At 37.8% G+C, this 18,361-nt stretch overlaps 1 protein-coding gene across 5 annotated transcripts in view; it reads left to right on the top strand.

Moving 5' to 3' along the window:
• The window catches only part of HELZ (helicase with zinc finger), a 93,188-nt gene that overhangs the window by 1,462 nt on the left and 73,365 nt on the right, over nt 1-18,361 (top strand). For 3 of the 5 annotated variants that reach the window (XM_074889304.1, XM_074889302.1, XM_074889303.1), the window contains exon 2: nt 16,841-17,068. The exons of the other annotated variants lie outside the window; for them this stretch is intronic. In XM_074889304.1, the coding sequence (XP_074745405.1) occupies nt 16,859-17,068 (210 nt within the window). In that variant the 5' untranslated portion in view covers nt 16,841-16,858. The remainder of the gene's footprint in view (nt 1-16,840; nt 17,069-18,361) is intronic. 5 annotated transcript variants of the gene reach the window in all.

Raw genomic sequence — 18,361 nt, forward strand, 5'->3', positions numbered from 1 at the left:
GAGGGGCCTGCGGCGGCAGCCGCTCGGGGGCTGTTTACGGGCGGGCTCGGCCGGAGCCCCGGGGGCTGCCGCGCTCTCCCGGGGGCCCGCGGCCGCTGGCGGACGGGCCGGCGCGGCCCAGCGCCCGGGCGCAGCGGGGGCAGGCGGAGGGGCCAGCCGGGAGAGCCGGAGATGCCTCGCTCAACCCCGGCTTCCCCCGGCTCCGGGGGTGCTCCGTCGGGGAGGGAGGTGGGGGGATGTAGAGGGGTGGGAGTCAGCTTTGTTTTTGTACCGGGCGGGGCGGGAGGGAACGGCTAGCGACAGCCAGGAAATAACAATAATAAAATAGAAGGAAAAAAAATGTTTTAGGTAGGGTTTGTTGGAGGATGGAAAAAAGAAATTGAAAGAATTTAACAGCTGTTGTAAAATTAACCCTCGGAGCAACTGAAGGATTGGCAGATAAGCTTATATTTTTGTCTTCTGCAGGAGGCTTTGTCAGGGCCAAGTGGCTAGAAGTTGGGAGCTCTAACACAGATCCTGAGATCACCTTTTATACGGTGCAACTGTTGTGAAACTGAAAATAGGAGCATTTATACTGCAGGTTGCAATACAGTCCTCCCAACAGAGACTATACACGTATATTTATTTTTAGGGCAAATCCCCAAGTAGGGGAAGGACATATGTTACCCCTCCTGGGGTGGGTCATGTCCTTTTATTAATTTCCAAATGAGTGAAGTTGTTTGGCTTCAGTGCATTGTTAGTCAAACTGTTGTTGTTTGATTTTAGTAACATGATTAAACATACCATTGATGGAAATGAAGAAATAACTACAGGGAAGCAGTTTCAAGGTTGCTTTCCAATTAATGACAAAATGCATAAGAGGTAACAAGGTGATAGGATTTTTGCGTTATCAGAGGTACGGCAAGCTTGACATGAAGTTTTAAAATAACATAATACGTTTTGCTTTTCATTGAATAAATTAATAAATTCAGTTGTAAGGCACAAAAATGTCCTAAAAATGAATATCTCTGTTGACAGATTGAGTGCATCATGGCTAGTCTTGTTGGGGTGGTTTGAATTGTTGGAGTCTTCTAATGTTGTTGTTCTTAATAAATAGTATGATTGAAACAAGGCAAAGGATAAAATATTTCCCCCTCTTTATTTATATTAAGACACATTCCTTTGTAAAAATAAAAAACCTAAACCACCAACCCAAATTAAATGAAGTGATACTTGGCAAGTTTGCATTATTTGCCAGGACTGATTGGTAGAACAGGGAGGTTTTAAAATAATGTGTTTTAAATACAATTGTTTTAGTACTTTCAAGTCATAGCAGATTGTGAATGAAAACTCCAGGGTTTTTTTTAAATAGCGAAATTTGTTTGATTGGGACAGTGCTGGGCAGCTTGCTGGTCCTCTGTAGTGAGGAGCTGATTTTGAATGTGTAGTTGGAATTTAGATGAGGGGAAAGTGTACAAGTGACCACCACATTCCCTCCCCCTCCTCAGGATGCAAACTGAGGGATTTGCTCTTAGATGAATCAGACTTTGGTAGGCTGAGCTTTTACAGTGCAGAAATTGAGAGTGGCAAAAGCTGAGTTAAGCTTTTTTTGTTGAACTTTAATTAGCAGAACAGTTCTTCTTTATTGGTAAGTGAAGGAACATTTTATGTGTTATTACTGATAAAATTGAGTTCTCTTTGTAATTTGTTATGAAAGCAGAAATTACTTTTTTTTTTTTCCCCCTAGCTGAAATCACATTTCTATTATCACTTCTCACCTCTGTGAATTTTTTTGACTTATGAAATGTGCAGAGTGTGTACTTCCCCTCCTTTAATTCATGCGGACACTGTGCCTTTTTAAGTGAGCCAGATGAATTTTTCTATGAAAGAGGTTTATTGAAGTGATTGCTCTAGAACTTGAAAGGTTGTAATAGTTGGTTTTGTTGGGGTTTTTTGGGTTTGTTTTTGGTTTTTTGGGCATTGTTTTTGTCTCTCTTCAGCAGACTAAAAATTAAAGGGAAATGTGGAAGCAGTATTTTAATCTGTAATTTGTCCCAGTTCTGCTTCTTGATTTGTCATGGAGGATCCTTTCCCTTTGTGAAGTCTCATCGGTTTCAGGAGAAGTTGCTCCTGGGCTTTGGGATCTGTATTAGTAGATCTGGTTGCAGGAGAAGGGTTGTAGCTTGGAGAGAGCTTCTGCTTGAAGGTTAGATTCATGGAGAAATTCCCATCTCAAAAAATGTAAATAACAGTGTCTAGAAGGTTTGAAGAGGTAGTATTTCCAAGTGGATAGGGTACAGGCCTAGTGCTTGAGACATCTGGGCAGCCTGATGCAAATCACTTCACCTGTTTATGCTTCCTTTTGAAGGAATTTAAAACAGGTATAGTGAATCTTACCAACTTGTAAAGAGTCTTGATGCCTGTGGATGAAAGAGGCTTATATAAGAGCTAGGCAATATTATTACTAATGTTTTCCAACTCTCTTAATTTAGTAGTCTGATGAAGTATTTTCTCCATTGTTGGTAATTATTTTTGCTACTAAAATCCCCTTGGCAATTGTAGTTGGATATTCTTTCTGACTTTCAGTGTGTGTTTTTTTTCTTTTTATTTGTTGTTTACTACCATCTTACATTTGCTACTGCGCTTTATTCAAGGTGTTTTCATTTCAGTAATGGCAGAAGCAATTGCTGGAGCAATTCAGATCATTAGTTGAAAGCCCTTGAATCTTTCACCTCACTGGCATTCCCTCCTGAGGTCAGTGGTACCTAATAGCAGGAACGAAATCTAAATTAGAGAAGTATTTTGTAGTAATTTAAATTCTGTCCCCTGTGTACAGCCTGAGTAACTAGGGAAAGCCATGGGAGCTGGCTTGGAGAGCGAGAAGGAGGGATGGTGTCATTCTGCTCTAGCTTAGGGATAGAGGGGTTGCACAGCTGGCATTCCCCCTGCCTTGGGGATCTGTAGGCCGAGAATCCTAGTAAAGGTGAATCCTGTCCTTATGTTTTTCATAGTGTTGTCAAAGGCTTCTTCTGGAAGCAGATCCCCAGTGTTCCTCTTTGTGCAAGGCTGCTAGTGGCTCATCGTGGGGGAGAAAACAGCGAGTTTTGTATTCCCAACCTTCCCTCCTGCTCGTGTATTCTAGATAGCTGTTTAGTCATTTCTCACTTCTTTTGTTGAGGTCCTAAGGCAAGATCCCATTATCACTACATGGTATATGTATTTTTCCCCTTTAAATGGAAGTATTATGGGTTAGATTATCAGAACAAACAAGACCTTCCTTTTTTTGTTCTTGTTTGTCTTGCTATTTCTTCTGTGGCCTTTGGCAGTAGTTAGCACTTGTGTGTTTATATCAATGACATATATTTAAAGACATTGTACTTCACCAAAGAGAGTAAGAAATCAAACATGTAGACTTCTGCGATGGTCATTCTTTTTTCAGCAAGGAAGAAAAGAGAGAGAATACTGAAAAAGAGACTGCTTTTTCAGAAGTTCGCACACAGCATTGGTATGGAATAAAAAAAATGAGGGAATGTTTGGTCTCCTGGAGATTTTGACTGGGAAAGTAAACACTTGTTTTCTCCTAGTATTTATTTTGGAGGGGGAGGAAGAAAATAACAATAACTAAACTTTATAGATAGTGAAATTAGCAGTCTGCAAGGTCAGACCGCTCCAGAGAAACAGACCAGCTTCTGGTGATTTTATTATGGTGGTATTGATATGTAACTCAGGTTCCTTATTCAAAAACAGTCTTGCTTACTGAGCTTTCATCTTCTCTTCGCACAAATGTTTACAGCATGAGGCTTCAACCAGAAGCAATCACTCATGTCTGAGAAACATAGCAAAGTGAATATTACTGTGAGGAAAAGAAGTGCTTAGGAATTTAAGCAGGGGGAGAATTTGTTTTTTTGTTGTGTTTCCTTTGCACTGCTAGTTGAAGTTAAAGGATTCTTAATGTGGCTCTAACATAATATCCAAATATTTCTCTACAATTTTATATGCAAATTCCTTGTCATAAATTTAACAGAAATGCGCTGATTATTTACCGAGTCTTTTATCAGAGTCCTCTAGAATACCAGACTGCAGACTTGTGACAGGAAAGCTAGATAAGAAATCATGGATTTCAATCTTTTTCCTCCTTAAATGTAATTTTACCACACTGAGAGGTTCTATTACATGACTAAAATGTTTGAGTGGTTACTATGGCCCCATCCTACTTCTGAATGAGTACAAACTATCAAATTTTCTATATAGAGTCTTTGTCAGACGTTAGAAGACCTGTATTTTAGTAAGAAGGTGATTTAGAATTATCAACACTGAACTATACAGCTTTTCCAAGAAGCAGTAGGTACACAGTGCTGCTGAGTTGGGAGCAAGAGTTTTTGTAAGTGATTTTATGTAAAGCAATGTTTTGGAGATGTTACTGTAAACTGTTGTGCGATTTGTTTCTGTTAGTCTCAGGAAGTACCACTTGCATGAAGAATGATGTGATTGAGGTGGATGTTTTTAATCTTTGGCTTATATGTGCTTTGGGGAAATAAATTTCATGATCTCTCCTGTTCGTAAGCAGTAGGAAGGCTAATGATTCTCAGAGCTGTAATGACTAAACATTGGAAAAAAAATGATAGTAGAATTACGTTAGGTACGAAATTTTTGAATGTTGGAGTGGCAGGAAGTGAAGGATAGAAATGTGAGCAGTGTGTGGATTAGTCTGAGATGGTTTTATGGTAGCTAGGGTGTTATTTAGGAATGATCTTTCAGTCTGTGAATTTCACAGGTTTTTTTTTTTCATAGTTATATATAACAAAAATACTGTATTCATCAAAACACTAAAAATTACACTGCTTAAATATGCTTAGAGGATCTTTCAGAGCCCTTCAGACCCCATGGCAAAAGGGGAAATATGAAACACAACAAGAGCTGTTTTTGAGAATCTTGGTTGTTAGTAATGTGGCACGAGTATTTAATTTACTGGAAAATATTTAGTGGTTCAGTAAACCAAGAAAGTAGCAAATCTTTGTGGACATAATAAATGGAGAATGCTACAAATGAAAAGTATAGTGGTTTTGGCAGCATATAAAATAATGCTCCTTCCTTATATATCTTCTCAATTAATGTAAGATAATCTGTATTTTTGTAAGTGAAAATTTCATTTTATTCTGGGATAATTTTGGGGGCATGGGGACAGGCAATGTGCTGCTGTTCCCCAGTAACGTTCCTTTGCTGCTCTCAACTAAGTTCCTCATCAGCTACCTGGGATTCCCAAATACTGTTGACCGACCACAATAGCTGCCTTGCATCTGCTCCTCTGCCCTCTCAGGAGCCAGAATTTGTTGGGCTTTTCTCATTGTCTACACAGGGAGGTTGTTAAGGGGAATGTTTTTTTAGCATATTTCTGAATCTGCGCTAATGCAGTGTTGTAGCTGAGTGCTGTGGGTATTTTATTGAAGTGATGTTTTTGATTATAGTTGTTTGTGCTAATGATTTTGAGGTAGCTGTACTCTGGCCATATCTTAAGACACTCACACATTTGGAATGGTGCAGGACATTTGTTTTGTCGTTTGAACTGACTGATATTACTTGGCTGTAGTTTTGTTTATATTTGTTTGGCTAGGCTAGACGTTGCTTTTCTTCTTCCGAAGTTTTGTCAGAATTATGCCATTAACCACGGTAGGATTGTTACTCATTCCTGCTGATGTCTGTTCTTTGAGTGGGGTTTAAAATACGTGACTGAATCTCTAATGTTCATTTCAAAAGAAATGAGTAGGGTGAATGCCATTGGGAAACTTGGGGTGTTTTGGATACAAGTTATGGTGTTGCTCACAGGGTTTGCTGTGTGAGGGGAATGTGGGAATCTGTATTCTGTTCTCAGGTCTAAAAATTGAACCTGTTGGTAGTATCATGTTTGTGTAGTTGAGGAGAGGAAATAGGGACATTATAAAAGCATTATCCGGATGCAGAAGGGTTAATATCATTAAAATACAGAATTAGAAGGCAACTCCCCAAATCAGGCTTAGCTATATTATGCCAAAGTATTTGAGGAACAGTCACGTAAAAATTAATTTCAAAGGTTATATACAATAAAGATAGCAATTTTTAGTGGTGGAGGTTAGTTATTTCTTTGAACTTTCAGAACAGCACACAAAAATATCATACACGGTTACATAATAGGTATGGTTTTGGGAAAGATGTGTTTGGAGTATCTGTGGGTGGCATGATTGTGTTATTAAATCTGTTATGGTAGGACCCTTTTGTGCTAAGCACTGTATAAATGCGTAACAAACTCAATCACAGTATTATTCACTACTATAATAAATTTAAGTTCGTTATAATGCTGCAATGAAGACTTAGGTATACTGAAAGAAAATTTTCCTGTTTTGTGTCACAACTCTGGCTTATTTCTATATTCAGTTTGTGAACTGTGCACCATATATGTGATATTCAGCATGAAGATTTTTACATTCTTTTGCCTCTTGAATGGATTGAAAGAGTGATTCATATTTTGCATCTCAAACAGAAAACTAACTATGGGCTTTTTTTTTCCATCCAACTGTAAAACTGTGATTTATACCGGTAGCATCTGCACTGGTGATCAAAGCTGTGTTCTTCAGGTAGATCTCCTAGTCGTAGGGGTGTGCTGGTTTGCAATACCGGCATGTGTCAAGAATGAAGAAAGTTTTTGCATGAAAATGAAAGTTTGACATTTGAGGAAAGAGTGTTTCAGCATCACTACAATATCCCTGTTAAGAAGAGAAAATTTGGATTGAACCACTGAGCGTTGGAGTTTGCATGGGGTTTTCCAAAAGGGGATAGGCTGTGAGAAATAATTCCTTAATTTTAAAAATACTTTTATTGCTGAAATCCAAATACAGCTGTATTATAGGAAGCTGCGAATTGAACACAAGTCTGAAAGTCAGAAACTGCTAATTTTGATTCTGTTTCTGAGACTGATTAAATTGGTGAACTTTGGCAAATGAACTGTGGTCAAGTGCTCTCTGAAGACAGTGCTGTATGAGCAGCACGTTCAGTGAGCGTCGTGGAAAACTGTGATGTGTGTTTTTGCCTTTAAACTTCTGAAATACATTTCTAAATATCCTGATATGTGTTTTGTGTTGAAATGATGTTTGGGAATCTTCTTTAACTCCCCTTTGCATTCCTTAGGAACGCAGTTTTGTACTTGCTGGGCATTTTGAAAATTAGGTGACAGATGCTTAGTCACGTAAACACAGATGTACCTATATATCATACAGCAGGCATTTATCAAAAAGGACTTTTGGCAATATCTTATGACTCAGCAGAGAAGAATATTGGTAAATGCATGACTGTGTAAGTCCTTAAGATTAAAGGTGTTCACTTTTTTTTTTGGTCAAAATTATTACTAAACATTATAATGTAAAATGTGCAGAGACACTTGGCAACAAGGCCATGTGCTGTTAGGTGTTTAAAAGAGAGGTTCTGCCACAAGTCTATAGTTTTAAAAGTTGTGGATTATGATGTTTAAAGCAGCTTTTAGAATACGAATACTGTATTCTTCTGCAAAGTGTGTTTGAATTTGAGGCTTGTAGGTTGGTGCTGCTCCACGGAGAGCTGGCTGGTCGTGCAGTGCCGATTCTTCCCTTTGTTTTTCTCTGGCAAATTTCATTAAGAGAAGCAAATATTAAATTACTTTTCTAATGCGTTTTTTTAAAGTAAGTAATCGGTGATGTTGTTATGGGGATAAAATGGTAACCATGGGACAATATTTCAATTAAAATGCCCTCATCTTGGATAAGTGTGAGAAACTCTACTCTCAGAAAGCAGTAAGAACATATAGGTATATGGAATACAAACTGCTGCTCTTAACCGGTTATTATGAAAGATTGTTTACGTGAAGATTTTCTATGAAGGAGCCAAAAGAACTTTAGGTGGGGCAGAAGCACCACCTATTATTATGTTACCTGATGCTTACTATGACATACTCCTCATTTCAGTTGGTTATTGCTTGCCAAATTTTAATTATTTGGGTTGAAATTTCCCATGGTAGGTGTCTATTGCAGGCTGACTTTTTTGGGTACTGTGGAGGGAGTGAAGGATTCTGCCAACATGATTTGGTCTTTTCTAAAAACTGGGCAAGAAACATATTGTTACATTCACAGTAAAATAGAAGAAAAATATCTAATGACTTACAGTGCTGCTTTGTAAAAAGTTGAGATGTGGTATAGTATGATGTTTCTGCCAAGGATATACTTGTTATCAACCCTGTGAAAATCTGCTCGGCGTTGGTCAAATTAGCATTTAGTACAAATCTAAAAGATATCCCTGCAGTGAATATACTTCAGCCTGAGCTAAATGGGATTTCCGTACAATTTGAAGGCTAGGGCTTCTGCATTCCTCCCTTATATGATTTTGGACAAAAATGAGAGCACAGAGAATTCCCCTTCTGTACTCCTGATACCCAGTTCCTCTTTCCTACCAGCTCTACCTTCATGCAGCACAGAGGAAGCAGCAACTGAATTTAAACAGAAGGTGCAAAATGTAGGTTTTTGCAGAATATGTAGAATAAATGTGGAGATGGGGATGGCTGAACAAGGAGATTGAAAAAATATTAGTGTTAGAAAGAAAAAAATAGAAGGGAGGCTATACTGTGTTGGTATGTATTTATTTTGTAATGCTAACACAGTTTGTTGGAATACAATTTCACTATTTGCATAAATTAGAAACTGTTTCAGAAATGGAGTAGGGAATAACAAAAAAAAGGCAAATCATACTTAAGCCCTATCTTTGCTACACTTCATTTTCTGTATTTCTAATGAGTGCTCTGATGTTGTGATGTAGAGAAATGCTGAATACTCATAAGTCGCTCTGCAGACACTGGGTGTTCCACTTTGATCACATAAAGGGCTATATAGTACAGGGTAGAGCATAATGGGGAAAAATCACTTTTAGTTGTCTTAATCTGAATATAAGAAGTTTATAGAAACTTTGGGCCTCAAATCTGTTTTAGTGTCTTAATTCTTTATAAAATGGGAATACCGTCAGAAGGATGAGGATATTTCTTAATACTTGTGAAGTGTTTGGTCACAGTATTTGTAAGCATTATTGAAAAGTTAATGAAAACATTAAAATGCAGTCTTGAGAACCAGATTTGAGCAGCATGCAGTAAATAAGGCCTTAGGCCCTAAGCTGAAGTATTTAACTACATGTCCATTAAGCAGGCAGCCTCTGTTCTGCCTGCTCATTCCACCAGGTAGCTCTTGGAAAATGTATGTGACTAATACAGTTAAAGGCAATATCATAATGCAGACACACAGGAGGGCCAACATAAGCTTGTACAGATACTTCTGTCGTTACACAACCTTTGAGTATCGAAATTTACAACCTAATATTTATATGGTAATTTTAATGAATGCAATATGTATATATATTTGCTTTGTGTAACTAGGAATCTCGTATCTGTCAGTTATGGATAGCCTTCAGACGAGTACCTGCCAGGTAGATGTTGTGCTTTGACTTGCCATGCATTTTGCTTAGTTTCATCAAGACAGATAATTTTCAGACAGCTGTGTGAAAAAGGATCATTTTAAAGACAGGAGATGAAGGTATTAGGGATACTTATGTGGTGGATGAGGTGGTTACAAGTGCTGAGGCTGTGAGTTATTTTCAGATTTTGAGCCAAAGATAGCCAGTTTGTCCATGTGTAAGTGTTGCTGCCACTGGGTCTACAGGTGTCCTTTCTGCTGCTATTTTCAAAATGAAAATAACAGAGATTAGTAAAAGCAATAAAGTGTTGTTAACCACTTAATAAAGTGTCTGTACAGAAATCATAACTAGCATGCAATAAAATCTAACTCGTTACTATCTGCGATGTGTGTAAAGTGATTTAAAGAACACAGCGTACAGATGTGGAGAGCATTTGCCCTTAATCTCAATTGCTGCTGTGTTTTTGTTACTGTTATGTGAATAGTAAACCACCCACAGGCACTTGTTCCTTTTTCAGTAAATGTGGACGTGTTTATTCTATACATTAAGTTTGCAGGATCAGACTCAAGGCTCCATTTATGTGGCCAGAGATCAGTTGTCCTTCTAATATATGGTGCTGTCTTTGGTTTTTCAACATGGAAGGATAATCTAAGTATTTAATGGTAGGGGGCATCAGGAACCTCTTAATTCCTTCCCCCCCCCCCCCCCCCTTCCTGAAATCAAGCATATCATGTTCCTTTGAGGCCATGTAGCAGAAGTTCTTGCTGCTGTTATGCTATATAATAAAACCTTGAAATAAGCTTTCCTCATTCTGTATGCTCCATTTCAGATTTAACATCATTTTTGGAATTTAAAGTAGGGTCATTTTGCCTGGAGTTGTACAACGTTAACCAGAGTAATTCAGTTATTTCAGAAAACTGATTAGATTGTCCTCTCTCAAGGGTGGAGATCTTTCGTATTTGTTCTGTAAGGTGTGCAGTACATTTCTGAGCACTGTGTATAACTAATATTACTGACTTCAGCCATAATTGCAATAAATGAGTGCATAAGATCTCAGCTATTATATTTTTCTTAAAATAAAAAAAAGCAAAAGCACCTTTCATGTCATCCTTTTCTGCACCTTGCGTATGAAAGATGCACCATCCTTTTTTCTCTCTGTTCTGTTAAGTCCTTTACATTGGTATAGTGCACTATCATTATCTACTCTCATTTTATTAAATGATTTCTGAGTGTGGGATTATTTATGATGTATATGTCATGACACTGGTAAAGTGCATTTTTTTTCTGTGTGTGTCTGTAAGTGGCTTCTGTATTTTGTGCAGCTGTATTTTATTCCTTCCTGGAGGCTTGAATAAAATGCTTTTTTGTCTTAAGGCAAAGATAAGTTTATTTTATCACTATAGGTAAGGAAAAGGAATACATATTTAATTTTATTTTACTAATCTAAATGTACTTGAGTGGTATTTTGGAGTACTACAAAAACAATCACATAACACCTAGAGGTACAAGCATGCCTTAAAATGGGATCACTAGAGATGCCAGAGCAACTGTATAATATGAATAAACAGTAGATAGATGTATTATGCCCTAATTTAGTATGTGGACTGACAAGTGCGGTTTGTTTGCAGAGTCTTGATAGTTAAATTTCAGTGACCCATCCTTTTTTAACAATAGTGTTGGCATGTTCACAGTAGCTAACATTTTTATTGTGTAGTACACTTAATGTATTGTAATTAATCCAGATTATTAAATGGACCCAGATCTTTCTATACCTGCGTAAATTTTAGTATCTTGTCAGTCTTTTCCTGATGACTTTGAGTGAGAGGGAACTAGAAGACTCTTCAGCCACAGAGGTTGTGTCCATACCATCTTTCTGACTTCCCAAATACTACTTCTCTGTATTATGGAAACAGCAAATTTTTGAGGCCTTCATATGTGAATTACTTGCATCTCAGTTTTACCAGTAACACATTTCTAAAAATTATGTGATGTGTACCGCTAGTGTCTGTGGTCTGAAAAGTTTAGTAACTTTGCTTTAGTGAAATCTGGAAACTGCTGGATGAATCCATGCAGTTTATGGCTTTTATGATTATGAGCAAGCAAAATAAATAAGATTTTTCTTTTACTGATGACGAGTGATATTTTGGTAGAGTGCTGTCTCTCCCGCTGGGTAAATGGCAGCACATGGCAGCAGTTGTTGGGGTAACTGATGTCTTGGTATCAAGAGGCTGAATTAAAATTTATGCTTTCTCTGGGTGGACTTAAAAAAAAATCCGAGTCTGTTACCTGTCTTGTTACCCATTTTTCATAAAACTGGCAGCATCTTTGAGACCCTTTAGACTTCTGTGAAATTCAGTTCCAATTGACTTGAAGGTCAGAAGTTACCAGGGAAGGACAGAGCAACCAGCCTCAGAAATAAATCTTCTAGATCTCTTCTTGCTTCTTAAAAGGAATTGCTGGGAAGTTATGATAAACCAGCTGTCTTGTCTTGACATGTTACCCGACTTTTTTTACATGTTGAAAACTTCTGTCCAGGTTAGGGGCCAGCCTTTCTAATTCACGAGGGAGGCTGAAAAATCACAGAGGATTAGGAAACACAGTGTGGTCACGGCACGCATTTCCTTAGCGAGGGGCATCATGAGTGGAATTCCTGCCCTGCTTTCTCTGAGCCAGTGCCAGCTTGACTGCAATAGGCGATGGAACGGCAAACCCTTCTTTTCCTCTCCTTTCCTGCATACAGTGGGCTGTTAACAGGACACAGCTGAATAGCTTTGGCAAGGAATATTTGGGTGCTTATTTCTCACAGCAGAACTGTTTGAAGGGTTATGGATTGTAAGGGGAGGCAGCTGGAGAGGCTCTTCTCCTGCATGTTCCCCATGGCAATGGGTCTCATTCATTTGCTTCAGTTTGCAAGTCCCAGGATGTGGCTCTTGAAGTATATTCAATTGACAGTGAATTCCTACCAGTCTCACTGTAGGGCTGCAAGTTGAACATCGTTGCTTTAGCATAAATCTTTACAAGAGATGTTAATGTCTGGTTAAAATATGCAAATATTTACTGACTTGTCTACTGTTTGTCAGCTTGGCTTGTGAGACCTTGGATCTGATCCTTCTGTCTTGGCAGACATTGGGAATTTTGCCAATAACATTAATAGGAACAGCATTGTGCCCTCTAATCTGTTTGTTTATGAAGTACAGCGAGAGTTATCTGGCTAGATGCTTTACAGTGAATTGAAAAAGCATCTGTTTGAAATTTTTTAGGAACTGTCACATGCTTTAACTTATCAGTATCTTAATGTATGGATCCTTTGAGTCCATAAAATACATTGGTAAGCTGTGAAGCATGAAAGTGCACAGTCATGAGTTAAACTGCTGTGAAACACTAAAATTTTAGTTCATGATGTTCTCTCCTCCTACACTGATTTTTTTTTTAGTTTGAAGCTGGACTCATCAGACTGTGGAGTTAATTCTTCAAAAACCTCCTGCGCACCAAGCAGGCGTGGTGTTTACTTGAAAATAAATGACTGTGTAGATCATGTTGTTTATCACTCTTCTTCCTCAAGCTGTCCCTTCTGCCTTTCCCAGCCCCCTCTGCAGTTCTGGAGGGGAAATGTGCAGTTTTATTTGGAGATTAGATTTTAGTTATTCTTTTCATGTTTGTTTACAAAATCCCTTTGGAAAGAAGGCAAAATACTGATTAGGAATATTGAGCCTGAAAATCATTAGTTGTAGGGGAAAAAAAATATCCCTCACAGTTCATTAAAAAAACCCACCAAGTTTTAAGTTACACCAGTTGGAACTAACCAGGTCTTTTAAAATGGTATCTTGTGGAAGATAAGCTGAGCACAACTTGGTGTTCAAAGAAATGTAAGATCAATAAGTTTTCTTCTACTTAAAGGCAGGAGGTTTTCAGCGGTACAAACAATAATGCCAGGGTTAGATTTCTGGATTAGCCAGTGAGGAAGAGTTGTGTAAATGTCTGCCTCTGCTCTAGTCAACACAATGCTTACTGTCATATCAGGTGGAGTTCACTGGCGCTGTGTTTAAATATTTTACTTGAGTGCATAAATCGTGAGCGTTTCTGTAGGCAGTGGTGTTGCTGTGAGATGATTCAAAGCTAAGAAATGCTTTGAATTGACCACTGATAATAAAGGCTCTGTTGATAAGACGTTGTGCCTGTATTTCTAGGCTAGGCCCACCTATTTTAGATGTGTAACTTTAGATAGTGAGAATATGCGTGTTTACTGTTTCTTCAAAATTTTGAAGATGTATTAAACTTTGCTATTAGAATAAATTGTTACTCAAATTTGAATGTAGAACTCTCCTGGCATGCATGAGTCTCCAGGCCATTTTGAGAAAATGAATAATCCTGACATTCGTTCTGTTACATGCTTACTATTTTGATCTCAGTTTTACAGACAGAAAAAGTGAAGTGCATAAATAATTTGCTCAGTTTTGCAGAGAGAGTTGGGAATATAGTGCAGACCTTGTAACATTTCAGCTTTCAATTTTAATCTGTAATAATTTCTACTCTTGGAGTAAATGTAGAAATTCCAGTTTTACATTTGAAATTTTTGAAAATAAACATTTATAGTACATTTGCTTTTGACAAGTGTCTCCATTCCTTGGCTGTTATAATATTAACTGTTCTGAAATAATTGTAAACATGGGTAGGTCAGGTACTACAGTAGACTAGATATTAAAAAAGCATGGTGGTAATTCACATTCACGTAATCTAGTCTCAGTTGCTAATTCAGACACAGCTCAGGGGACCAAAACTAGGAGCACGGGTTTTTAGAGTCAGCAGGAAGAGCCAGATGCCTCCAAGGAACAGTTTAGAGCACCTGGATTGGAGTCTTAAGTAGATAGTACAAATACCCAATAAATGTGCATGTTTGTGTCTGCATGTATGGATATAAATGGAATTGAAATGAAATCTGAGAGCCTGAATGTATCATTTTCCATATGTTGTGCACATACTGGTTTTCTTTGTTACAATTAGATTTCTTTTAAAAACAAATCACACTGCAGCGGCTCCTTATCTGTTACTGTGTCCCATGCACTGTGACTTCAGAGTTTTTTTTTAATTGCACTCTGAAATACTGATAGTGTGACTCAGTTTAGCCCAGTTATCCAAACAGCCTGGTCCTGAGTTCTCTTAGCTCCACTTAACTTAATCTACAGGTTATTGCTTAGGGTCAGTTAGGTCCTCTGAAGTGCTCTCTTCAGTCTTAGAGTTGACTAAAGCAATTGTGTGGCCTTTGCGGTACAGTAGGCCACTGCTGGGTGTGTAAAACCTGGCTTCTCCTCAAACAAACTAATTCAATATTTATCAACACAGCCAGCATAAGATAACTGATAAATAAAAATGTTTTACATAGTGCCATGTTGGAGAAGAAGGGCCAGATAACACAGCTTTCAAATGCCTGTCAGTTGTGCTGGCCAGGTCAGGATGGGATCTGTGTATAATCAGTTCTTTGGGAATAAACACACAGAAGCTCTGCTCAGACTTTTGGTCAAAGGAATTTTGGTTATATGTCAGCCAGGAAGTGAGGAAATCAAAAGTACAGCAGAGTTCATGAAATCCTCTCTTTCCAGTCCCTTCGGAGGAAAACAACGTACATGAGAAAAACATCACTTAACTATTGTATTACGATTGAAGCAAATCCGAGTTTTGTAAAATTCACTGTGGCCTAAAATGTTAGTGAAATGGAAATCAGTGTAATTTTTAGTTGTATCTAGAAAGGATCCTTGCATAAACAGCTTAAGAATACCTAATGTTTGTATAATTGAAAATATGTGCTTAAGTGATCCAGCTGAGTGTCTTTAATGTTAACAGAATTACTCCATGAATGAGCTTACTCATATGTATGGAAATGCAAAACCTATTTGCCTGTTCATATTCTGATTGAAATGGGGACTTATTTTTAGCAGAAAAAGAAATATCTGGATGAATGAGGTAATATTTTGCAAGGTCACTATTAAGAAAGAGGCATATGTCACAGATTTGTATCAGGATAAATTCATGCTTGTGTTCCTTCATTTTTTGAAAGATACATTGTTGTACATAAGAAATTTTTATATAAATGTAAAAGGGAAGGTGGTTTAAAAATTGTCTGGAGAAATCAATATTCCTTTATGTTTCTGTGTTGATACTGAAAATCAGATTTTAAGAATGGAAGGGAACACATAGAACACTATGTCTGTCATGCAATGTATGAAAAGTCTTGTTTACATTTCTACTGTATATTGGCTTAGGCATGTGTTAATGAGAAAAGTGGGATAGTGAATTGTTTTTCATATAAGGAGAATGCATTTATTTGACCTCCAGGTTAACTTCTTGAAGTTACTTTACCAAAAAACTTCCTTTATACTAGATATTTTTATCAGTGAATTTTTAAAGTGGGCTAAAGATAGTTATTCGAGACAATCATAATAGTTGATCTGTAATTACAAATATTGATAGTATGCTGCTTGCTAAAAATGAAAATGAGAACTTAACATTTTTTCCTCTTTCAGTTGTCAGAACACATTTTTGTGAAGTCAGCTTTAAAGTACAGTGTCTCTAGGGATGTGTATCGTATATTTAAGTACGTCAATGAAGGGAGAATATAGACAGGGATTATAGAAGTGCTTTGCTTTTCTACTGTTGGTTTAGATTGTGGATAGCCATTTATCTCAGTTTATTGGCAGATAATGTTGTCTGTCTTGTACAGAGATTTTTATCACAACTGTTTCAATTCCCCCCCCAAGTATTTACTTTCAAATTATTTAAGAAGTTCTGCACAGAGGTGCTGGTGTGGTAGGGCTATCTAGACTTTCTCAGACATAAATGGAAATAAACCAACTGAAGGAAGAAAGTGGTTTCCTGTTGACCTCCAGTTCTTTCTCATTCATCCTTGTCCATCCACATTGTGCTTCACCCAGCTGGAGAGTGCAGCTCCTTCCCCTGAGCGTAGGTGAGAAGTGCTTTGAAGAGAGAGGTGTTTTGAAGAGAAAGGTGTCTTGGAGTAAATGGCTGCAGGCTCCCAGAGCAGTTGGTGGATGAGTTGTATTACTTCCAAAGCAAAGATCATATTGCCAGTGAAGACCCAAAAGCCTCTATGTAGCAAAGTGCTTAAATCCATGCTGACTTTAAAATTTGAAACCAGTTCTTACATTCTTAAAATCAGTCACAGGCTTAAATACGTTTTTGAATTAGAATTAAAACTGAGAGCTGGGAGTGATGGAGAAAAGACTGGGAAGAGGTTAGCTAGTGAGAAAGCTTGGGATAGGAAATGCGAATGGCAGAAAATGAAGGGGATGTGATACAGCACCTTGAGATGGGAATGGAAGTTGGTTGGCAAATTGTCACTGCCATTATACAGCTAACCAACGTTTTATCATCCCCTCTGCCCCCACTCTAGGATTTCTGTCCCTGAGTCATGGCAGACAGAAGACCAGAGAAGTCATGTGAACAAGCATGTGAATCTCTTAAGCAGCAGGATTATGAAGTGGCAGTGAAGCATTGCACAGAGGCTCTCCTTTCCCTCAGCCAGTACCCCCCAGCTCACCTCCCGGAGGCATGCCAGGCAGAACTCGACCGCATCAAAATCGAGACTCTTCTGTATAGAATTGCTTCCTTTTTACAACTTGTGAGTGTGACTCTTTAATAGTATCTAGTGAACTGGAAAGAACAATCAAGTGTCTTGTACCGTCAAAATTTAAGTAAAATTCCGAGTTTTCCTGTGATTGGCATGTTGGTTTGCCACAGAATCCTTCTTTCTAAAGCATATATGAGGCTTGTAGTTTTCCCTGATCTGTTTATTTTTCAGGATTGGGACCTCTAAGTAGTTTGGGTCTGAATCACAGTTCCCTAAAAGAATGAAGAAAAATACTTAAAAAAAAAAAAAAAATGCCAAGAAGGCAAAATATCTGATTTTAGGGTATTATGTTTGTACAGTTATGCTGAATTACATACCAAATTACCTTATCTTTAAAGAGCATGATGTTAAGGTTGTGAATCTAAGCACTCTAAAAACAAAGTTAAGAAGTGCCAGAATTCAGGTGGCAGTTTCATACCTAATTTAGCTCCATTTGCATAGGCCTAACATTAGTCTTCTAATACTTGATCATATACTAGTTTGCCATTGCTAGGCTAGAGCGTATCTAGTGAAAGATGTAACTTTTAGGCGTAGACAGATTTTTAATGGAAATGTGAAGACTGGAGTCTTTGTAAAGGTTTATAGATGCAAGGCAAGAGGCATAACCCTGAATTACAGGTGATCCCATTGCCAAATCTGTGTCCTTGCTTTAAAAAGCATCAGAAACCTACAGTTTCTTAAAGGAAAGGACATTACAGTGCTTAGAATAAACGTACAACCTGCTTAATGAACCTACATTTTTCCTTACCTTTCTGTTTTGAAAATGTTATTACAGATTTACAGGGCCCTTGTCCACCCCAAATCTTCATGTATTGGTTATGAACAGTTTCATCCCAAGTGGAAAAAGTTTGGCCAAGTTGTAAGACCATGCTGGGCAGCTTTAAGATAAATCTTGCCCATCTGATTAGGCAGCATTTTTAAGCATTCTTTAAATAGATAGCTTAATTGGACTGTGCAGTGTACAAAGCAAGAATTGGAAAACTTCTTAAATTAAGATGTGACCTATTGTATGACTCCTCAGGGGAAGAGATTCAGAAATAACTAAGATATTTTTTTTTTTAAATGGAAATTATATTACTACAGACTTGACTTCTCAAAATTATTTACACAAACCAGTATGCAGATAGATGATTAGCAATATTGGATACATTTCTGATCTGGATGCCTTTGAAAATCCTGTGAGGCACCTATCTGGGTGTTCATCATAGTAAAAATTAAGTAAGTCTTCAGGGGCTTTGGAAAAAATACTTGTAATCAAAACCTTCCTACTAAAAACTTGGATTA

The sequence above is a fragment of the Strix uralensis genome, chromosome 19 (genome assembly GCF_047716275.1).
Source record: "Strix uralensis isolate ZFMK-TIS-50842 chromosome 19, bStrUra1, whole genome shotgun sequence".
Lineage (NCBI taxonomy): Eukaryota > Metazoa > Chordata > Aves > Strigiformes > Strigidae > Strix > Strix uralensis.